The sequence below is a fragment of the Geotrypetes seraphini genome, chromosome 1 (genome assembly GCF_902459505.1).
Source record: "Geotrypetes seraphini chromosome 1, aGeoSer1.1, whole genome shotgun sequence".
Classification (NCBI taxonomy): domain Eukaryota; kingdom Metazoa; phylum Chordata; class Amphibia; order Gymnophiona; family Dermophiidae; genus Geotrypetes; species Geotrypetes seraphini.
In genome coordinates this window covers 426,664,364-426,686,441 of record NC_047084.1, presented here as the reverse complement: position 1 = coordinate 426,686,441, position 22,078 = coordinate 426,664,364, and the positions used below count along the sequence as shown (strand labels likewise).

Below are 22,078 nucleotides of genomic sequence, written 5' to 3'. Positions count from 1 at the left end.
GAAGGGGGGTTAAATGGTCAAATTTTTTGGCTTTGAATAAGAGTTTAATAGCTGTATCCTCTATAATAAACCCTAAGCGCACATTGCGCACTTAGAGTTTTGTGATTCCTGCAGCATGCTGTGTCATTTCGTGGCCGTATTCTATTGAGGTGCGCACGGCGGCTGTCAGCGAAAGCAGGCCGCAGCGGCTTGAGGCGGCTGTCAGCTTGAGGCTTGCGCAGTGGCTGTCGGTGTGTGCAGGCCATGGCGCATTGAGGCAGCTGTCGGCGCATGCAGACAGAGGAGCTGTGACGAAAGATGTCATGCGGGTGCTGACAAGATAGGAGGGCAGATGCGAATGGAAGCCGGATGCTGGACAGGGGGAGCAGGTAAGAGGTGCTGCTGGACAGGGGGGGAGGTAACAGTAAGGGAGGCCTACTGCTGGACAGGGGGAGCAGGGAAGAGGTGCTGCTGGATAGAGTGGCGGTAAAATGAAGGGAGACGGGCTGCTGCTGGACATGGGGGGAGGTAAAATGAAGGGAGACGGGCTGCTGCTGGACATGGGGGGAGGTAAAAGGAAGGGAGAAGGCCTGCTGCTGGACAGGGGGAGCAGGCAAGGGGTGGTAGTGGACAGCCGAGGAAAGAGAGAGACAGAAAGAAAGAAAGAAAGACAGACAGACAGAAAGCGGCCAAGGAGAGAGAGAGAGAAAGTAAGAAAGAAAGAGACAGACACATACATCTAGTCTAGCACCCATTTGTAATCTGAGTTCTTTTTGGCTTATTCCTTGATATAAGGCATTACAATAGTCTAGCTGAGAGATGACTAGAGAATGTATAAGGATATTTAAGGAAGTTTCTAAAAGATTAGATATAGATGAATCATATGAAGTCTATAGAAACACTTTTGTACAACTGTACTGATTTGTTGGTGATATGATAATCTATTATCTATGGTTACACCAAGTAGCTTAATTGTAGTTGTTGATTGAATTGCAGTGGAGTTCAAACAAATAGGAGAGATTAGATTTTCAGTCTTGTTACAGGGCAATAACATCACTTTTGATTTAGAGATGTTTAAAGAAAGTATGTTGTTTAGCCAATTAGTTATACAGTATGTTCAAGTTTTTTGTTGATCTCTTGAATATCTAATGGATCTTGAGGATTTATTGGGTGAAGCAGTTGAATATCATCTGCATAAGCATAAATAGTGAATCCTATAGATTGGCTCAAGGTCATGAAGGGAGCTAGAAAAATATTGAATAAAAGTGGGGAAAGAATTGATCCTTGAGGTATCCCATATTCCTGTGAATAGGCATCGGATGAGCCTTCCTATCCTATTGTGAGTCATCCTCCCCACGCGCACCTATCAGGAGTCCTCCTCCTGCAACCCCCCCCCCCATGCGCAACTACCTATCTAGAGTCTTGTTGCCTCTCCATCCCCCCCTATCAGGCATCTATCTGGAGTCCTTCTCCCTCCCTCCCCCTGCAGGATCCTATGCTTGCTCACTTGGCGTTTTTGTAACTCTTCGTCAGCGTCAATGAACTAAACACACTGCCTTGGTGACTTGGAAGCTTTCTCTTTGCAGAGAAAAATCCTCCGGGTTGCCGAAGGCAGTGTCTTTAGTTGACTGACACTGACAACAGCAGAAGGGTTACAGCAGTGATGGGTGAACAAGCACAGGATGGGGTGGGGGGTAAGAAAGATGCTGGACCACAGGGATGGGGAGGAAAGGGAAGGACAGTTGCTCTAGACCTCCAGGGTAAAGGGAAGGGGCAGATAGGGATACAAGACCACGGGAGGGGGGGGAGGAGAGAAATGCCAGACCACTGGATGGGGAAGGGGTGGGGGGAAGAAGAGAGAAATGTCAGACCAGGGAAAGGAAGGAGGAGGGAAGGGAAGAAGGGAAAGACAGAGAGATGCCAAACCACAAAGGGGGGAGAAGGGAAAGGAAGGAGAGAGGCAGTTACCTTGCTGGGCTGCTGTAGAAACCTCTACTGTGGCTGAGTAAAACCCAGTGAAAGTCTGCTGAATAGGAGGTGTGATTTTTATGACAGTGCAAGTCTCTGTCCTACCACACCTAGTGGTGAATTACTGGTACTACTACACATGTGAGCCCTTGAGGGGTGGTGGGACTTGATACACTGCTTTATCTGTGTGGTTTACACCATCAAAGCAGTTTATATGGGGCAACAAAGTATTAAGTGACTTTCCCAGAGTCACAAGGAGCTGCAGTGGGAATTGAACTCACAACCTCAGGGTGCTGAGACCACTGCTGTAACCAACAGACTATTCCTTCACGCTAAAGAATAGCACTTTTTATTGCATTTATGTATGGAGTTATTGAATTAACCTTCAAATGTCTCATTTTCTTCTCTTTTTTTAGGAATGATGAGTTAGAGGTGAAAATGAGTGAAACATGTATTATTTCTAGCGCAGTTCTATCAGCAGAGGATAGTGATACCTCTAGAGAGAGAATTCAGTATGTGTTTGAAAGAATGACAGACAACGGACATCTCCAAAGCAAGGTCAGTGACCTGGCAATGTGTTTTATTTCTAGATAAAAAGATGCCTGGACTCACATGTGTAGTGCAACGTTGTCTTATGGACTGGAAAGTATCTCCTAAAATCCTGCCTCTGCACATTAGCTTTACTCCTTCACCCCCCTGCAGTCAGAGAGTTTTGTGGAAAGATGGCAATGTAAATACCATACTGGTCCTTAGAAAATCGATGCATCTCTTACTGAAAAATAGTGGAAATCAGACTACCACAGATCTCTACACAGAAACTATAGACTAGCACAGGGGTGGGTAACCTCAGTCTTTGACGCCTCAATGCAATCAGGTTTTCAGGATTTCCCCAATGAATATGCATGAGAACATTTTTTTGCATCTGTATTTACCGAAGAGGATATATCTAATATACCAGAAGCCGACAGAAAATGAAGACGGGAAACTAACAGGGTCGGCGGTCAGTCTAGAAGAGATATGCAGGTAGATCGATATGCTTAAAAACGATAAATCCCTGGGAATGGATGGCATCACCCAAGGGTAATCAAGGAACTGAAAGGGGTTATAGCTGAACTGCTTCAACTAATAGCCAATCTGTCGATCAAATCAGGAAGGATTACGGAAGACTGGAAAGTGGCAAATGTTACATCGATCTTTAAGAAAGGTTCGAGGGGAGATCCGGGAATCTACAGACCAGTGAGTCTGACTTCGGTACTGGGAAAGATGGTAGAAGCACTGTTAAAGGACCACATCATTGATCACCTTGATGGAATTTAGTGCACTTCTTCGAGGGACTAAACAGGCAGATAGACAAGGGTAACCCGGTCTACATTGTATATCTAGATATTAAGAAGGCATTCGACAAGGTCCTACATGAACATCTACTTCGAAAAATTGTGAGCCATGGGATCGAGGGTGATATATTCACGTGGATTAAAACTGGTTGGCAAATAGGAAACAGGGAGTGGGGGTAAATGGACAATACTCGGACTGGAAAAGCATCACATATTTATAAACGACCTGGAAATTGGTACAACGAGTGAGGTGATTAAATTTGCGGATGATGCAAAGTTATTCATAGTAGTGAGGACACAGAAGAATTGCGAAGACTTACAATGAGACAAAAACACACTCATGGAATGGGCCGCAAAATAGCAAAAGAGGTTCAACATAGATAAGTGCAAGGTGATGCATGTCGGTAACAAAAATCATATGCACGAATACAGAATGTCCGGTGCTGTACTTGAAGAGAGCACCCAGGAAATGGACTTGGGAGTACTTGTAGACAAGTCAATGAAGCCATCCGCACAATGGGCAGCGGCGGCGAAAAAAGCGAACAGAATGCTAGGAATGATCAAGAAGGGGATCACAAACATATCTGGGAAGGTTATCATGCTGCTGTACAGGGCCATGGTGCACCCCCATCTGGAATACTGGAATGGTCACCGAATATGAAAAAGGACATAGTACTACTCAAAAGGGTCCAAAGAAGAGCGACCAAAATGGTTAAGGGGCTGGAGGAGTTGTCATACAGTGAGAGATTAGAGAAACTGGGCCTCTTCTCTCTTGAAAAGAGGAGACTGAAAGGGGACATGATCGAAACATTCAAGATATTGAAAAAAATTGACTTAGTAGAGAAAGAGAGATTGTTCACCCTCTCCAAGGTGGAGAGAACGAGAGGGCACTCTCTAAAGTTAAAAGGGGATAGATTCCGTACAAACGTAAGGAAGTTCTTCTTCACCCAGAGAGTGGTAGAAATCTGGATCGCTCTTCCAGAGGCTGTTTTAGGGGAAAACACTCTCCAGGGATTCAAGAAAAGGTTAGATAAGTTCCTGCTGAACCAGAACATACACAGGTAAGGCTAGAATCAAATAGGGCACTGGTCTTTGACCTAAGGGCCGCCGTGCATGTGGATGCTGGGCACGCTGGATCACCGGTCTGACCCAGCAGCGGCAATTCTTATGTTCTTATACAGTGGAAGCAGTGCATTCAAATAGATCTCATGCAGATTCATTGGGGAAAATCCTGAAAAAACCAACTAGGTTGCGGCCCTCATTGACCTAGGCTGCCCACCTCTGGACTAACAGAATACCTTACCTCAGTCTCACGCTGAGCCCTTACTAGATACAGAATAAGCGGGTTGCAAAGTACAAATAGAAAGATGCAGACAAAAATGGATATGGAAACTCTAAGAAACTGAAATCTTCATGCATTGAAATGTCAGAAAAATGGAAGCAGTAATGCAGAATGTTTTTCCTTTTTTTTTTTTAAATGGCATTTTTCATTTTTATGTTAAACATGAAAATATTGTGAGTTTTGTAGTCCCTAATTCTACCCATTGAAATCTGAAATCTCCCTTCTGGAACTAGGTCACTTGGAAGCCCTCACCCTTTGGCACAAGTCATCTAACCCCATACATAGTGGACTGCTCATTACATAGAAATGGAGACATTTCACACTGTGGAACAGTGGCGTAGCAAGGGTGAGAGGCACCCGAGGCAGTGGCACTCCTCCCCTGCCCTCTTCTCCAACCCTCCCTGCTGCACGGCATATCCCTTCACAGCCCCATACCTCTTTTAACTTGCCCAGCGTGAGGAGCATCACCAACTCGCTGCCCGTGTCGACGTCAGCTCTCCCTTTGACGTCACTTCCTAAGCACAGGACCCAGAAGTGACATCAGAGGGAGAGCCGATGTTGGTGCGAGCAGCGGATTGGAGTTGCTGCTTGTGCTAGCGAAGGTAGCACAAGCACCATACCTCGCTGCTTGTGCTAGCGAGGTATGGTGGGGTTAAGTGAAGGCACACATGTGGCAGGGGGGGGGGGAGGAGTGGGAAGGAGTGGAGGGGCAGGAGGAGGAGGGGTGCCAGCACCCTCACCAAGACGGTGTCTGGGGCAGACCGCCCCCTGCCCCCCTTCACCTTGCTACACCACTGCTGTGAATTCTATTGCTAAAAGCTAAGCATCCTAAAATTGCAGTACATCATTAAGGGTCAAGCACTGCACTACAATTCTCTTTCAGCATGCAGTTCTCAAAATTGCCAGAAGGGGGCAAATTTTGCTTTTGGATTCGTAAAGTTAGTAGCTTATGCTATAGTATAATCTCGTTATAACGGACTTCAAGGGACCTGGAAAAATGGTCTGTTATATTCAGAGTCCATTATATCCAGAGTTGCATTTTAAAAAAAACTTTATTTAGGGCAACGTAAATCGATGAACAACAGTCACTGCACAAGCATATCAGCAACATCAATAACAAAACTCAGCAAAACATTGGTATGGCACGAAATGATTGCAAACCAGAACAGTGTACTGGAAAGAAAAATACTCTGTCATTTTTTTTCTGGGATGCATTTTGATACTATATCACCGGCATGCCACGTGCCTTGTAGGTGGAGCCTGCATGTCCATTATAGCCAAATAAAACTACAGCTAAAAGTGGCTCTGGGGACCAAAATAGTCCATTATATCTGAAAGTCTGTTATATGCGAGTCCGCTATATCCGATGATTTTCTGTATGTTTATAATGGCGCTTGTCCGGGACCAGAAAACTCATCCGCTATAGGCGAGGTTCCGTTATAAGCGAGTCCATTATAACGAGATTACACTGTATATGAGATAAAAGTTCAGTTCATTTTTATTCCAGGTGTTAATTACCTTGCAAAGCAAAACAATACCAAAACACTTCATAGCATTGCTTATGGTTTGTTTTTTTTCTTAGGTAGGAGAGAATTGGGTAACTCTCCAAGTAGGGATGAGGTGTACCCAAGAGGATATCGATAAGAACCTCATTAGGTATGTGCATACAGGAGCCCTGGGTTCCAAAAGCCGGGATAGCTTCTCCTTTCATCTATGGGATGGCGAGAACCAGTCACCAGCGCTGCATTTCCACATCACAGTCAAAGACACTGAAAAGGGTAATAATATGCTCTGTAGTGCATATAAATCTCCATATATTGTGAAAGATGGTTTTAATGTTTCCCTCCAGTACAATAGATCAGTATTTACCGGGTCGGTTCTGGTGTATCCCCTGCCAGTCAGGTTTTTAGGATATCCACAACGAATATACATGAAACTGATTTGCATATACTTGCAAATCAATTTCATGCATATTCATTGTGGATAGCCTAAAAATCTGTCTAGCAGTGGGGTTTTCCAGGACTGACTTGGGAAGCACTGCAATACACTCTTAGAATCAGGGTTGATTATACCATTAACTTATTCAATCCATTTTCAGCCTTGCACAGAAACTGGCTTTATAAGATCACTGTTAATAACTTTAGAATTGTTCATGCAATTTCATTCAAATGCCCGCCACAGGTAGGAAAGCACCCTGTAATCCCTTGCTCACACTATCCATATATCCTTGACACTTCTTACCCTTACAATCCTTTTGATTATAAACTATTATATTTATTTCAGCTGAAATCTCAGGAAGTTTGTGCATGTTGTGATGTCAGCAAATATTGATTGACATCATGTATTTTTATAGTCACCTTGTTACTGGTTATGTCTCCAGCCATTAGCTGACTCTGTTTCTTACATAGTTTTTCTCTATGGAAAAAACAGTCATAAATGTTTACAGATATACTTATTTCACCACTGTTGTTATAACAGTGCACAAATTTCTGTAGAAAAGAAGGGGGCTAGGCATCTTATAAAGTTCACTCATTTTGTGGATGGACAGTATTCCCCCGAAATTTGCAGGGGTTCCATTCCAGGAACCCCTGCACATTTTGAAAAACTGCAAATGCGGTTTTTCGCTTGTCAAAAGGCAGGGGAGGCAGAAGAGGGCAGCTGGAGCACCGGCAGGTGAAGAAAATCACTCGCAGTCTGTTCCGACCGCCTCTTCCAGTAGTAAAGTTGGGCTACACCAATCAGGAGCTGCTTTGATACACAGCTCCTGATTGGTGTAGCCTGACTTTACTACAGGAAGAGGCGGTTGGAGCAGACCATGAATGATTAATTCCACGAACCGTGAATTTGCGGGGGAACACTGTAATTCCTAAACACACTTTCATGTTTTCCTCTCTGATTAAATATACAGTTCAAAAGAGAATTCTGCCCAATCTGGGCCTGAGCGCTTAACCCTTTCTACTGGGATCAATGGAGAAAATCACTTGAAGAAATTATTGGGGGTCATTAATTCAGTCAAAAAATATCTGGATAAAGATATCGTTAAATGGATATTGAAAAAGATATATGGACAAGTCAGTTCTGCTAAAGCTAGTTGGTTAAAAATATCCAGATGTTTGTTTATTTTAAAAATTTATACACATCTATAACTAGGCAATTTACAAATAACCATACATATCATATATCACAAATACAAACCAACACACATACACAAATTATCTCTGTAATGTCACAAGCAATCCAGGATAGTACAGTCTTCAAATTATACAGATAACAAAAATGCAGTTACAATAAGATGGGTCTTCAAAAACTTGCTGTATCTGGGAGCAATATTCAAATAAAATTGTATAGCTGGTAGCAGATGGTAACTACATAACTGCTTTGCTTTCAGATGTCTGGCCAGGGGGACACTTAATTGCTGGTCATATAAGTTGCTATTGAGGTGTGCCTATCTGAAGCCTATTCTATAAAGAAGAATAGGCAGTAGCTTAGTAAGGTCACCATACATGAAGAAGGACACAGTACTATTCGAAAGGGTCCAGAGAAGAGCGACTAAAATGCTTAAGGGGCTGGAGGAGTTGCCATACAGTGAGAAATTAGAGAAACTGGGCCTCTTCTCCCTTGAAAAGAGGAGACTGAGAGGGGATATGATTGAAACATTCAAGATAATGAAGGGAGTAGACTTAGGGTTCCTTTTACGAAGGTGCGCTAGCATTTTAAGCGCACGCACCGGATTAGCGTGCGCTATGGCGCACGCTAGCCGAAAACTACCGCCTGCTCAAGAGGAGGCGGTAGTGGCTAGTGCACGTGGCATTTTAGCGCATGCTATTCCATGCATTAAGGCCTTACTATGCCTTCGTAAAAGGAGCCCTTAGTAGATACAGGTTGTTCACCCTCTCCAAGGTAGAGAGAACGAGAGGACACTCTCTAAAGTTAAAAGGGGATAGGTTCCGTACAAACATAAGGAAGTTCTTCTTCATCCAGAGAGTGGTAGAAAACTAGAACGCTCTTCCGGAGGCTGTTATAGGGGAAAACACCCTCCAGGGATTCAAGACAAGGTTCGACAAGTTCCTGCTGAACCAGAATGAATACAGATAGGGCTGGTCTTGGTTAGGGCACTGAGCTTTGACCTGGGGGCCACCGCGTGAGCGGACTGCTGGGCACGATGGACCATTGGTGTGATCCAGCAGTGGCAATTCTTATGCTCTTAAGGGGGGGGCCGTCTGCCCTGGGCGCTGTCTTGGTGAGTGCTCAGGCACCCATCCTTCTCTCTGCTCCCAACCTGCTCCATCCCCATCCCCCCCGCCACGCGTGTGCGCCGCTTCCCTTACCCCATACCTCTGTAACATTCCTGGCGCAAGCAGCAACCTCCAAGCTGCTGTTGTGCCGGCATTGGCTCTTCCTCTGATGCCACTTCCTGGACCCTTGCCTAGGAAGTGACATCAGAAGAAGAGCCAACTCTGGTGCAACAGCAGCTTGGTGGAGAGGGGGTGTTTGCTGCTTGCACCAGGAACGTTACAGAGGTACAGGGGAAGGGAAGTAGTGGAAAAGAAAGCAGAGGGGCGCTAGCACCCCAGTTCTTCTCACCCTCGCTATGCCACTGAGAACAGGTACCCATTTTAGAATACTAGTGTAGTAGGGCAAATATGCACCATATTTTTCATGCAATTATTTGTGCCCCTTAGGCATGTAGGGGTGTTTCCTTATTTGCACCTGAAAGTTAGGCCTCTCTGACATCATCAAGCCTGAACCATTATTTGCAAGAAATCATTCCAGCCTGAACCTAGCAAGAAGAGAAAGAAGGACACATCCGATAAAAGCAAGAACTCAATTCAAACTCTACTGCTTACTTTTCAAAGTAACCCATGGTATGGCCCCCAATTACCTGAACAACCGTCTTTGCCGCTACCAACTACCCAGATCAAGAACTAAACTAAACTAAACTAAACCTTAAGTTTATATACCACGTCATCTCCACAGGAGTGGAGCTCGACACGGTTTACAGAATAAAACAATAAGGGAACTACAATGGAAGGAGGAAGAGAATTGGTAAACAGAAAGGAAAAGGGGGACTTAGAATAATGGAGAGGGAGGGAGTTACATTTTGGAGAAAAGCCAGGTTTTCAGATGTTTTCTGAAGTGTTGGAGGGAGGGCGAACTCCGAAGATGGGCAGTAAAGCTGTTCCACAGCTTGGTGATCCTGAAGAGGAGGGATGTTCCAAGTTTTCCTGTTTGGGATATGCCTTTTAAGGAGGGGAAGGATAGTTTGAAATTTTGAGAGGATCTGGAGGAGTCAGGACTCGAGAAGAGCCAGGATAGTGGAAAGAGGGGAGGAAGGATGCCGTGGAGAGATTTGAAGGCTAGACAGGCGCATTTGTAGGGAACCCTGAGGATGATTGGGAGCCAATGAAGCGGGGAGACATGATCGAATTTGCTTTTTTTGAAGATTAGTTTAGCTGCGGTGTTCTGAATCCGCTGAAGTCTGAGAAGGCTTTTCTTTGTTAGGCTTAAGTAGATGGAGTTGCAGTAATCTAGTCTGGATAGAATAATGGATTGAACAAGGACAGCGAAATGTTGTTGGTGAAAGCAGGATCTGACTTTTCTTAGCATGTGGAGATTGAAAAAGCATTTTTTTACTAGGGAGTTGATGTGGTCGTTGAAGGACAAAGAGGAGTCGATGATGATTCCCAGAACTTTGCTGGAGTGCTCAAGCTGCAGATTGGTGCCAGAGGATAGAGGGATGAGGGTGGGTAACTGATCTAGTTTTGGGCCGAGCCAAAGTAGTTTTGTTTTGGTCTCATTTAGTTTCATTTGAACGGTGCGAGCCCAGGATTGGAGATTTGTTATACAAGATGAGATGTTATCAGCGAGGTTGGTGAGGTTAGAGTCGGTCTCAAGAAGGACAAGGATGTCGTCGGCGTAGGTGTAAAGTGTCTCCGAAGTGGATAGTTGGAGGAGTTTCAGGGAGGACATATAAACATTGAAAAGAATCGGGGATAGGGGTGAGCCTTGGGGGACTCCGCAGATCGGTTTCCAAGGGGAGGATGAGGTTCAGAATCATTTCACCTTCCCCCCTCATAATGGTACCCGACGTAAGAAACTTTACGACAGCCTTCTAGCAACTCAGGCAGCGAAAATTGACCCCACCATCACCAAACTGATGATCAAAACAACAGACATCAAAGTGTTTCGGAAAGAAATCAAAACATTTCTTTTCAAAAAACACGTCCTTACTTAATATTCCCCTCCCCAATCGCACATGCACTCTCCCCAGCAAATAACACACTAATCATCCCCTTGAACCTCATTTATGAAAAATATCCAAACTCCTAAATAAGCATCTCCCTTAGGTATCCATTTAACCTTCTCCTAAATAAGCATCTCCCTTAGGTATTCACTTAACTGATTCCTTCAAAGTTAGGTATCTTTCTTCAGTTGCCTATATTGTTTTCCCCACTGAACCTTGTAACTACTTGAACCCTGTCAAGTTATTCTATCGATAAATCTAGATATCTTATACTTGTATTTCTATACCACAACATGTAATTTACTTAAATCGTTGTAATGTAATTCTCTCGGTAATGTCCTGATCTCTTTTAACTGTAATCCGCTTAGAACCGCAAGGCACAGGCAGAATAGAAATCACAAATGTAATGTAATCTTTGCTGTTTCTGCCTGATGCATTCTGGGTATGTACCAGAATGGTATTCTAGTCAAGGACATCCATCTATGCCTTCATGCTTAGACTATTATACTCCTATGCTGTGCTTATCTATCAAAAGGCGCCTGTGTCTCTCAGCCTGTATGGGACTTTACACAGAAAGGCTATTCATCTAAGTTCTGTTTCTGGATAGGTCCGAAGAAGTCATCTGACGAGATCCAAGTGAAAAGGTGTTAATTATAATTAGTCTGTGCCGGGATGTAAGTGAACTCACATCTCATCACAGGTGTTCTGCACCTCTCTTTTATAATAATTAAGACCTGAACAGTTACCTTGTGTGACTCTCTGCCTGAGAGAGAATGAATTGGACTTTAAACAGATCTGAATTCCATCACATCAAGGAAACCTTTGCTACCAATAAATTATAGCTGCACCAGTGGCGGACAACACTTGTTCCTGTAACCAAAGGATTTCTATATCTGCTAAGCTGAGGAGACGTCTTCCATTTCACCTGATTTTATGCCAAAGCCTAATTGGATGGTGAGATAAGGAACTTATTATCTTATCAGCTGGGGTTAGATAAGTGCATCCGATTGTGATATAGGATAAGGCTTGTAAAGCTACTTTTGGTGATAACTGTAATAGATTGCTGCTAATCAGGGATTATTATTATAAGGAATTGTTTAGTGTGTGTAAGAATTAGTTTTACTTAGTTATCTAGCAAGTGTGTTGTGATAATTATGTACTGAGTTTCATATATGTAATCGAATATTTTGTGAACAATATTTAGATATTGCTGCTGGCTTGTGAATTATATTTTTCTATTTTCATAATAAAAGTATTTCTCATTAGCCTTGGTCTTGTGTCATGTAAATAGGCAAAGAAAGTTGAACCTGGATGAGATATTATGGTCTTCCCTAGAAACTAACAGGCACGTATTTGTTTATGTACCTGATTAGTGGACCGTAAATCTTTCTACAGGCGTCTGAGCCAATCAGGGTCTTTGGCTTCTCCCCTTGCATCACATGGTACACCAGGGAGGGAAAGGCCCATCATTTTCCACGGGCGGAGCTTGGAGCTGAAGGGATGTACCTCCCTCTAGCTCCCAATATCTAGTAAAGGTATGGTGGTGGTGGTAGTGATGGGGGGGTTGGGCTCAGGGGAGCATCTATTGGCAGGAAGGAGTGGGCAACCCTCCTGCCTTTTTTGGGGGAGGGGGATCTCCATTGGCAGGAGGGAGTGGGCATCCCTCCTGCCAATTTTCACTTATGGGGGGGATTCCCAGTGCCATGTTCTTCAGGGGTCGTTGGGGAGGGACATGTGTAACACAAGGAAAATATCTGTGCCATTGAAAAAAGAAATGGAAAAAAAAACAACCCCAGGTCTGTAACCCAGTTACTGATAGGTCTAGACCTGTTGGGTTTTATGATAGCTAAAACTCCTGTGTTTTGTTTTTTGTTTTTTGTTTTTTTTTGCATAGCCAAGCGATGTTAGTGTATCAATCACTTAGCTACTTTGCATTGGGTTTTAGCTAATTTACATAGCCAGATTGAAAAATGGGCAATCGAGGGGGGAAAATATGCAGTGAGCCATTTTGTATATCGGGTTGGTAAAAGTGATCATCGCTAAAGCTGTGAAAACAGGTTTAACGACGAGCGCTGATTTTAGTACATCTAGCCCTAAGTTACAAAAGAACCAGGAGTGAACACAAGAATCTAGTGAAACAGGGGATGTGGACAGCATGTACAGAAACACAAAACAAGGGCCATGTGATTCGCAGTCCTTATGCTCTCACAGTCCAACACTATGGTTTTTCTTTTTTCACTTTATTGAAATCAAAGACAAATCAAAGGGTATTTCCCTGACAGTGCTTCAGCTAAATTGTGATTTTACAAGATATTGATGTTTTTACAGCTCTGTGATTGGGTCTGTGTTTCTATGTGTGACAAGAGGTACACCAATGGCAGCGAGGATGGGGGCAGAAAAAAGAGGTGTATCTGGATAAGGACTAGGGTAGTGAAGGGAAGGGGAGAAGGAATTCTGAATGGGAGGATGGGGGAGTACAGCGTCCTTGGGGGAGGGGAAGGAGGGGAAAGGGAGATGGACTATTGAGTGATCAGGGAAGGGAAGAATCTGAATTACAAGAGGTAGGGTCTTGAGCTTTCGTGAGATGGGGGGGAGGGGCGAGTTTGGAGGGGCTGTGCGACTTAAGGATCAACTAGGGCATCAGATACTTTTATGCTAGCTCTGGCTAGGATTCAAGGATTTCTTGTGCCAAAAGATCCCTAATAGGTTTATTAGATTCTGATGTTCCTTGGTCCCTTTACCTACACTATGTACAGCATCAACAGCCCTGATGAGTTGATCCTACTATGATCAGCAACAGAATTTATTGTTCTGTCTTTACAGGAAATATTGCAGTTTTTGTTAGATCACTCAGTGTGCTGAAAGGGGACAGAGGCATCTTCACCACAGATATCCTCCTGGCCATGGATGGGACAGACAGACCTGAGGAGCTGCTTTATGTTATCAGTTCACCCCCTAAGTATGGGCAGGTGGAGTACATTGGCTATCCTGGTGTCCCTATTACCAGCTTCAGCCAAATGGATGTTGCTGCCCAGGTCATCTGTTACGTCCACACCAGCAAGACCGCTGCTGTGAAAGACATCTTCAGGTATGTAATATAGAAAGCTTTTATCCACATCCAGGACTGTCCCGAGCCAGAAATGCGCCCAGTGCAACACACCCTCACGGGGGTGGACAATCATGATCCTCGAGAGCCACAACCCAGTCCGGTTTTCAAGATTTGCACAATGAATATGCATGAGATTGATTTGCATATAATGGAAGCAGTCCGTGCAAATTAATCTCGTGCTTATTCATTGTGGAAATCTTGAAAACCGGACTGGGTTGTGGGCCTCAAGACCATGATTGCCCACCCCCTGCTCTAGAGCTCCTATTCCTCCCACTGTGTCATAGCCAAGCAGGGAAGGCAATGGACAAGACACAGTTTTGGGGCCCCTGCCTCCCTCGTGGCCTATGCTCGCTATGGCCCTGTCCAGATCACATTTCATCCAAGGACAGCCCCAGTGGGAGAAGGATTTAAAGGAGCTCAAATAGTTTCACATCTATCTGTACTTCAACCATAGGAGCCAACTTTTCAAACTACCACCCCAGACCCTGCCCAAGCTCAACCCCCAGACTCCACCCCCATAATAATGGTATTAATTTTAATGCCATTATTTCCATTCATTTTTTCATATGTGAATTTAGGCGTAGAGGATATCAATAATTTTCTACCAGTTGTGTCTTTGCTGATGTTGACGAAGATCTTAGAAAAATTAGTATATATACAACTAGATAAATATCTACAATGGAATGAGATCCTCGACTTCAACCAATATGCATTTCGAAAGTACCATAGTGCAAAAATGTTATTAATATCTATGCTTGATGAACTGTGGTGCAGATTTGACCATGGAAAAGATTACTTGATTGTTTTCCGATACCTCTGCCGCTTTTGACACACTAGATCATATTATTTTGTTATATAAGCTTAGTGACTATGAACTCTGTGGGGTAGTTTTTCAATAGTTCAAATCATTTTTGTTTGATTGGAGGCAAGAGATAAATATTGATGGAAAATTGTCAGGTCAAAGAGTGATAGAGACTTGAGTTCCAAAAGAATCAGCAGTGTTGGCATTCAATTTATATCTTCTCCCCTTATGTAAATTGTTGCAGTATCTTGAAGTATCATATAGACTGTATGCAGATGATATACAATTCTTTCTTCCAATTGAGGGTTCATTTTTTTTTTATAGAACTGTTTATTCTAAAGACAAAATACACATATTAAGCAGAAATACATTTTCCAATACACAACAAGAACCAAACATCCTACAAATAGAACCATGAATACATGTAGAGTCCGGGCCTGTGCTCCGATAACCCAGACCTAGCTATTCCTCATCCCAAAAGGAACCCCACCCACCCTTCCCCAACCCTAGCACCCCCTACCACTGCCCCCCTCACCCCCCAAAAAAAACCCACCCTCAACCCACTGGCAAGAAAGGAACCACTGGCTGCCACAATCTATTGACCACTTGGCTTTTGACCATAGGGGACAAAGTATCCAAATAAGAGGTCCAAACGGACAGGAAAAGCTTACTCCGGGAATGAGAAAACCAGTGGATAGAGACTCCCATATCATTAAAAGATGAAATTTTTGCGCCAGAAGGTGGGTGGGGAGTCCTGAAGCCAATGATTAAGGATGCATTTTTTCCCCACAATATAGCCCTTATGAATAAGCAAACAGTCGCCTGCAGAAAGCCCTCCCAGATGGCCTGTAGCCAGAAAAAGAATTCCTTCCACTGTCGAGGGGAGGGTATAGCCTACCAAAGATTCCAAATAACACCGGACCTCCAGCCAAAAGGCGGAGATTGTTGCACAGGACCACAGTCCATGTACTAAAGAATTATCAACCCGGCGACATTTCAGGCAAGTAGGGGTAGGGGCACACCCAAAATGAAAGGCCTGTTTCTGAGAGATATAACCCCGATGGAGAACCCGAAACTGACATTCCTGGAGCTCAGCACTCTGCACCACCCTGGGAATCTGCTGCACCAAGGGAGCCTAAGATGCCACCCGCGGGCGGCAACCCAGGTCCCGGGCCCACAAAATCAAGAGCTGATGGTATTCCCTCCGCGGCTGCAAAGCCACCAACCTACGATGGAATTGGGAAACTGAAAGCCATTCCCACTGAGCATCAAAGAAGAAGTCCTGCAATGTATTAGCAAAGGACTGAGTCAAGGACTCCTTAGGTAAAGAGGCCACATAATGAGAAAGCTGTCTATAAGCTAAATGATCAGTCGCACTCAAGGACCAGGACGCCTGGAGAGCTGGGAAAGAGAGGGTTCATTAATGCAATCCATTGCATGGTTGAGTGAGATCATGGCCAAGATTAAAGAATGGATGGATGCTAATAAATTAATGGTAAATATAGCAAAGACAAAATTAATGTATCAATCAGTCAAACAAAAAAATGATAAATTGGGTCACTTTGAAGTGGAGATGAAACTGAAGCTGTTTGCAGTCTTGGTGAACATACATATATTTCTACCACAAGAGACTGCTGGTCAAATTTTTACAATGGAGTGACTGTGTCCACTGGATTGATAGATTCTTCAGAGAGGATGTCTCCTTTTGTGGCCTTATGAAGACTGAAGGATGTGCACACATTTGATTTTCTTTCATCTGTTCTCAAAGAAATTCATAAAGAGTTTGTCATCAGATAAATAACTGTTAGAACAACAACAGGCAATGATTCCAAATTTTTGAAGACTTTCTCTGTGATTGGAAAGGAGAGATGGAGGATGGGATTTGATATACTGCTTTTTTGCAGTTAAGTTTCAAGTTTCAAGTTTATTAGGTATCTTGATGAATCGCTTAATCAAACTTCAAAGCGATGTACACATTAAAATTTACATTTGTTAGGTAACAGTACAATACATACGAATATTTAAAAAAACAAACAAAAAAAAACTAAATTACACTGTTTAACATACTCTTGACATTAGGTAAGGAGGGGTGAAATACAATTCATTAAAGTAAAGAAGAGACATTCAGGGAAAAAACACAAGGGTAGTAGTTAAAAAAAATGTAATAAAGTAAAATGGAGTAGTAACATAAAAAAATCAGTTTGCAAAGGCATCTTTAAAAAGAAAAGTTTTTAAGTTACTTTTAAATTTTCCAAATTCCTTCTCCTCCCTTAAAAAAATAGGGAGGGCATTCCAAGTCTGAGGTGCAGTACATGAAAAAATAAATTGCCTTCTCGTATTTATACTTTTTAATGAAGGAATAGACAATAAGTTTTGTTCGTTGGATCTTAAAATTCTCCTTGCAGAATATGGAATTAATAATTTAAATAAAAAAGCGGGGATCATATTATATAGAGTTTTGAAGATGATTATACAAAGTTTAAAAGTTATTCTGTGAATAACTGGAAGCCAGTGAGCATTTTTAAGAAGCGGTGTTACATGGTCGAATTTTCTGGATTTGGTTATTAATTTAATTGATGCATTTTGTATGATTTGAAGACGTTTTATTTCATGTAAAGCAATTCCTTTAAATAGAGAATTGCAATAGTCTATTTTAGACATCACCAAAGAGTGAATCAGAATGTTGAGTGACTTGGGACATAGAAATTTTGAAATAGAGCGAATTTTAGTTAGAATCAATATGTAAACCACTTTTGATTCTAACTACAAAAAAAAACAGTATATCAAATCCCATCCCCCATCTCTCATTTCCAATCACAGAGAAAATCTTCAAAAATTTGGAATCATTGCCTGTTCTTGTCCTAACAATTATTATAGTACAGGCATTTATTTTGTACCTGGGGAAATGGAGGGCTAAGTAACTTATCCAGAGTCATAAGGAGCTACAGTGGCATGGTAAGAGTAGGGTTACCAGATTTTCGGGAATGAAAATCTGGACCCATAGCCCCACCCTTAGACCCCACCCCATTCTATCCGAGTCACGCCCCATTCTGCCCCCCCCCCCCGGCTCCACCCCCTCAACCTGGTCACTTGTCAGGAGGGGATCTGCACATGCACTGGTGTGAGCATGCATGTGCCATCACCACGTTGCATCCGTGCATGTGTAGATGCCGTCCCGATGTCGCTTCTGCCTGGAAAGCTTTTCAAAACCCAGACAAAGTGCTGGGTTTTGAAAAGCCGTCCAGACCCCAGACATGTCCTCAAAAAGGACATGTCCGAGGAGATGGATAGCCCCGGGTGCCAACTTGACGGGGGTGCTGGCACTTCTCCTTTTCACCCTCCCCCAGGCAATGGGACGGGTTTCTGAAAAACACTCCCTCCTCCCACTATCTCTTAAAATCTTTCCTGGCAGCGAGCAAGCTGTCCTATGTTCTGCTTGTACTAGCTTCGCCCCTCATGCTGACATCACTTTCTGTTTGTGAGACCAGGAAGTGACATCAGATGGATGGCGCAAACAGCGGGTATGTCAGCCTGCTTGCTACCGACAAAGATATAAATAGATACTGGTGGGGGGGGGGGAGGGGAAGGCGGCAATGTCGAGGCAGTGGGGAAGAGCAGTGGGAGGAAGAGTGTATTGGAAGGGCACACAGGGCGGCGATGCCAGGTGCCATCTTCCCTCATTATACCACTTTGCAAAGGGAACTGAACCCAGTTACCCAGCTGTTGCATTAAGCAATATGTTACTTCGCCATTCCTCCGTAATAGGACATAATGACAAGGATAATGAAGATGATGAAGATGCACAAGATAAATTAGACATCATAGCTTCTAATGCAGAAGGTAATGACAATGATAATGATAAAGTATTCTTTGCTATCAGAGTTTCAAACAGAGACTCCCTTCATCAATACCTGCATACCAGTCAAAAGACATCAAAAGTACTGCAGCCTGGTCTGATATGAAGGAACTTTTTTTTTATATATCAGACTGAACATTCCACTTCTTCCTAGTGCAGTTGTTGAATGCCTTATTTTTTTAGCTGTGCTGGTTTAATCATTTCTTGATTGCTCATGCCTAAAAAGTATAGAAAATGTCTGTTAGTTCCATAAAACTTTGCTTTTGTGACCAGGATAGTCAAATTTTGCAATTTACCTATTTAAAATGTGAAAACAACAAATTTTCATCTTTTACTTCTTATAAAGTCATAAAAAGTAGTATATGAATACGATGGCCTCCTGGCCACTCAAGCAGCTAAACTAGATAACCAAATCTCCAATCTACTGATAACGACACCAGACTACAAGACGTTCAGAAAAGAAATAAAAACTATACTCTTCAAGAAATTCCTGAAACAGCTCTAACTTCAAACTTATCGTCCTTCCCCCCTCCCTCTTCCCGCCACACAGAAACTACATAACCTACTCTTTACCTCTCCAGAAAGGACAAATGTTCTTCCATTGTAACCCTCCACTTTTTATTTCTTTTGTAATCTGCCTTGAACCGCAAGGTAATGGCAGAATAGAAATCTCTAATGTAATGTAATGTATTTAACATGTATTTATATTGAAGTTATAGAAAGATTTAGAAGTGAGTAGTTTTTCAAGATTTTCAATTATATTGTAAGTTACTTTCATGAATCAGCCCCCAGATAAGAACATAAGAATTGCCACTGCTGGGTCAGACCAGTGGTCCATTCTGCCCAGCAGTCTGTTCACGAGGCAGCCCATAGGTCAAAAGACCAGTGCTCTAAATGAGTCCATCCTCACCTACATACATTCCAGTTTAGCAGGAATTTGTCCAACTTTGTCTTGAATCCCTGGAGGGTGTTTTCCCCTATAACAGACTCCGGAAGAGTGTTCCAGTTTTCTGGGTGAAGAAGAACTTCCTTCCCTTTTCAACTTTAGAGAGTGTCCTCTCCTTCTCCCTACCTTGGAAAGGGTGAACAACCTGTCTTTATCTACTAAGTCTATTCCCTTCAGTATCTTGAATGTTTCTATCATGTCCCCTCTCAGTCTCCTCTTTTCAAGGGAGAAGAGGCCCAGTTTCTCTAATCTCTTGCTGTACGACAACTCCTCCAGCCCCTTAACCATTTTAACTCTTCTCTGGACCCTTTCGACTAGTGCCGTGCCCTTATTCATTTACGGCGACCAGTGCTGGACGCAGTACTCCAGGTGAGGGCGCACCATGGCCCGGTACAGTGGCATGATAACCTTCTCCGATCTGTTCATGATCCCTTTCTTTATCATTCCTAGCATTCTGTTTGCCCTTTTCGCCGCCGCCGCACATTGCACAGACGGCTTCATCGACTTATCGATCAGAACTCCCAAGTCTCTTTCCTGGGAGGTTTCTCCAAGCACCGACCCGGACATCCAGTATTCGTGCATGAGATTTTTGTTACCGACATGCATCACTTTACACTTATCCATGTTGAACCTCATTTGCCATGTTGATGCCCATTTCTCAAACTTGATTATCTCACGTTGCAGATCTTCGCAATCCCCCTATGTCTTCACTACTCTGAATAACTTCGTATTGTCTGCAAATTTAATCACCTCACTTGTCGTACCAATGTCCAGATCGTTTATAAAGATGTTGAGGAGCACAAGTCCAAGTACTGAGCCCTACGGCACCTCAATGGTAATGCTCTTCCAGTCCGAGTATTGTCCATTTACCCTCACTCTCTGTTTCCTATGCACCAGCCAGTTTTTAATCCACATATTTCACCCTCGATTCCATGGCTTGCAATTTTCTGAAGCAGTCGTTCATGTGGAACCTTGTCGAATGCCTTCTGAAAATCCAGATATACAATGTCAACTGGGTCGCCCTTGTCTATCTGCCTGTTTATTCCCTCGAAGAAATGCAGCAAGTTTGTCAAACAAGATCTGCCTTTGCTGCCTTTGTAGTCCCCCATTATGTTCTCATTAGATTGTGCTTGATAACAGTGTTCATAGTCCAGTAAATCCTGGTGGAAGCACTCACCTGCTCCTCTGAGTATGCTCCTGTATTTCCCTTGATTGATTGATGAGCATCAAGGACATGGATTTTGAGAGACATCCTACAGCCCATTTTCCTGTAATTCTTCACCAGATTCTCAACCAAATTCACATAGTTTTTGTACTTGTGATTGCCCAAGAAGCCCTGAACTACTGTGACAAAGCTGTTACAAGCAACTTTCTCCTTCCTAGTTAACTTCTTGGGAAATTCTTTGCACTTCAGGATATTCTTTATCTGTGGTCTGAGAAAACACCAGATTTTAGCTTTGCCTCATATAGATTAGGGAAGATATCTTGGAGGTACTTGAAGGCTAATGACTCCTTAACTAGAGCTCTGACAAATTGTTTCATTAGGCCCAATTTGATGTGCTGTAGTGGCATCAGCACCTTCGGGGAGTCCACCAGTGATTCCCATTTAATGTTATTTCTCCCCACAGAGAACTCAGTCCGCTATGGCCAGTCCTGCCTTTGGTAGTGCGCCTTTGTGTCCCTGCTGATCTAAAGACAGAGATAGCAGGGAAACTTGGTAAAACCATCTTGGAGACCCATTAGGAATGCCACCATGATGAAGCCTCCAATGAGGTCATTGTTAAAAAGATGTATATATATTTTTAGAAAAAAATACTGTAATTCCAGGCTTCAGTGTGTAACTGGGCCTTTTCACAAAAGACTCTTAGGTCTAGATTCACAAAGCCCACTGATCTTACCCGATCCATGGGCGATCCGAGGCTGGCCGGCTGATTCTCCAACCCTCTGCAAGTACATGGGGCGATAGGAGGCACGCCCACATCTAACGACACAGAACCCTCCCCATCTGGATTCCAGATTGCTCTGTTTTTATGTTCCCTTCCTTTTCTACAAATTGCCTTGAAGTCATGTTTTCTCTTTTAGGTGTCAGGTCAAAAGTACGCTGGGACAAAGGCACGCCCAGACAATTGAGTGCAGCGTGTGCCGCCGTGCCGCTCTAAATTACTGTTTTTAGCGCTCCGATGGGGGGGCGTGGGGGGAACCCCCCCACTTTACTTAATAGACATCGCGCCGCGTTGTGGCGATGTTGTGGGGGGTATGGGGGGTTGTAACCCCCACATTTTACTGAAAACTTCACTTTTTCCCTGTTTTTAGGGAAAAAGTTCAGTTTACAGTAAAATGTGGAGAGTTACAACCCCCCCAAACCCCCCATAACGCCGGCGCGATGTCTATTAAGTAAACTGGGGGGGTTCCCCAACAAAAACCCCCGTCGGAGCCCCTAAAAACTGTAATTTAGAGCGGTGCGGTGGCGCGCGCTGCACTCAATTGTCGGCGTGCGC

At 43.4% G+C, this 22,078-nt stretch overlaps 1 protein-coding gene across 1 annotated transcript in view; it reads left to right on the top strand.

Moving 5' to 3' along the window:
* Window positions 1–22,078, top strand: part of FREM1 (FRAS1 related extracellular matrix 1) — a 280,084-nt gene that overhangs the window by 126,692 nt on the left and 131,314 nt on the right. The window contains exons 21-23 of the mRNA XM_033919036.1: window positions 2,364–2,505; window positions 6,206–6,401; window positions 13,691–13,955. Of these exons, the coding sequence (XP_033774927.1) occupies window positions 2,364–2,505; window positions 6,206–6,401; window positions 13,691–13,955 (603 nt within the window). The remainder of the gene's footprint in view (window positions 1–2,363; window positions 2,506–6,205; window positions 6,402–13,690; window positions 13,956–22,078) is intronic.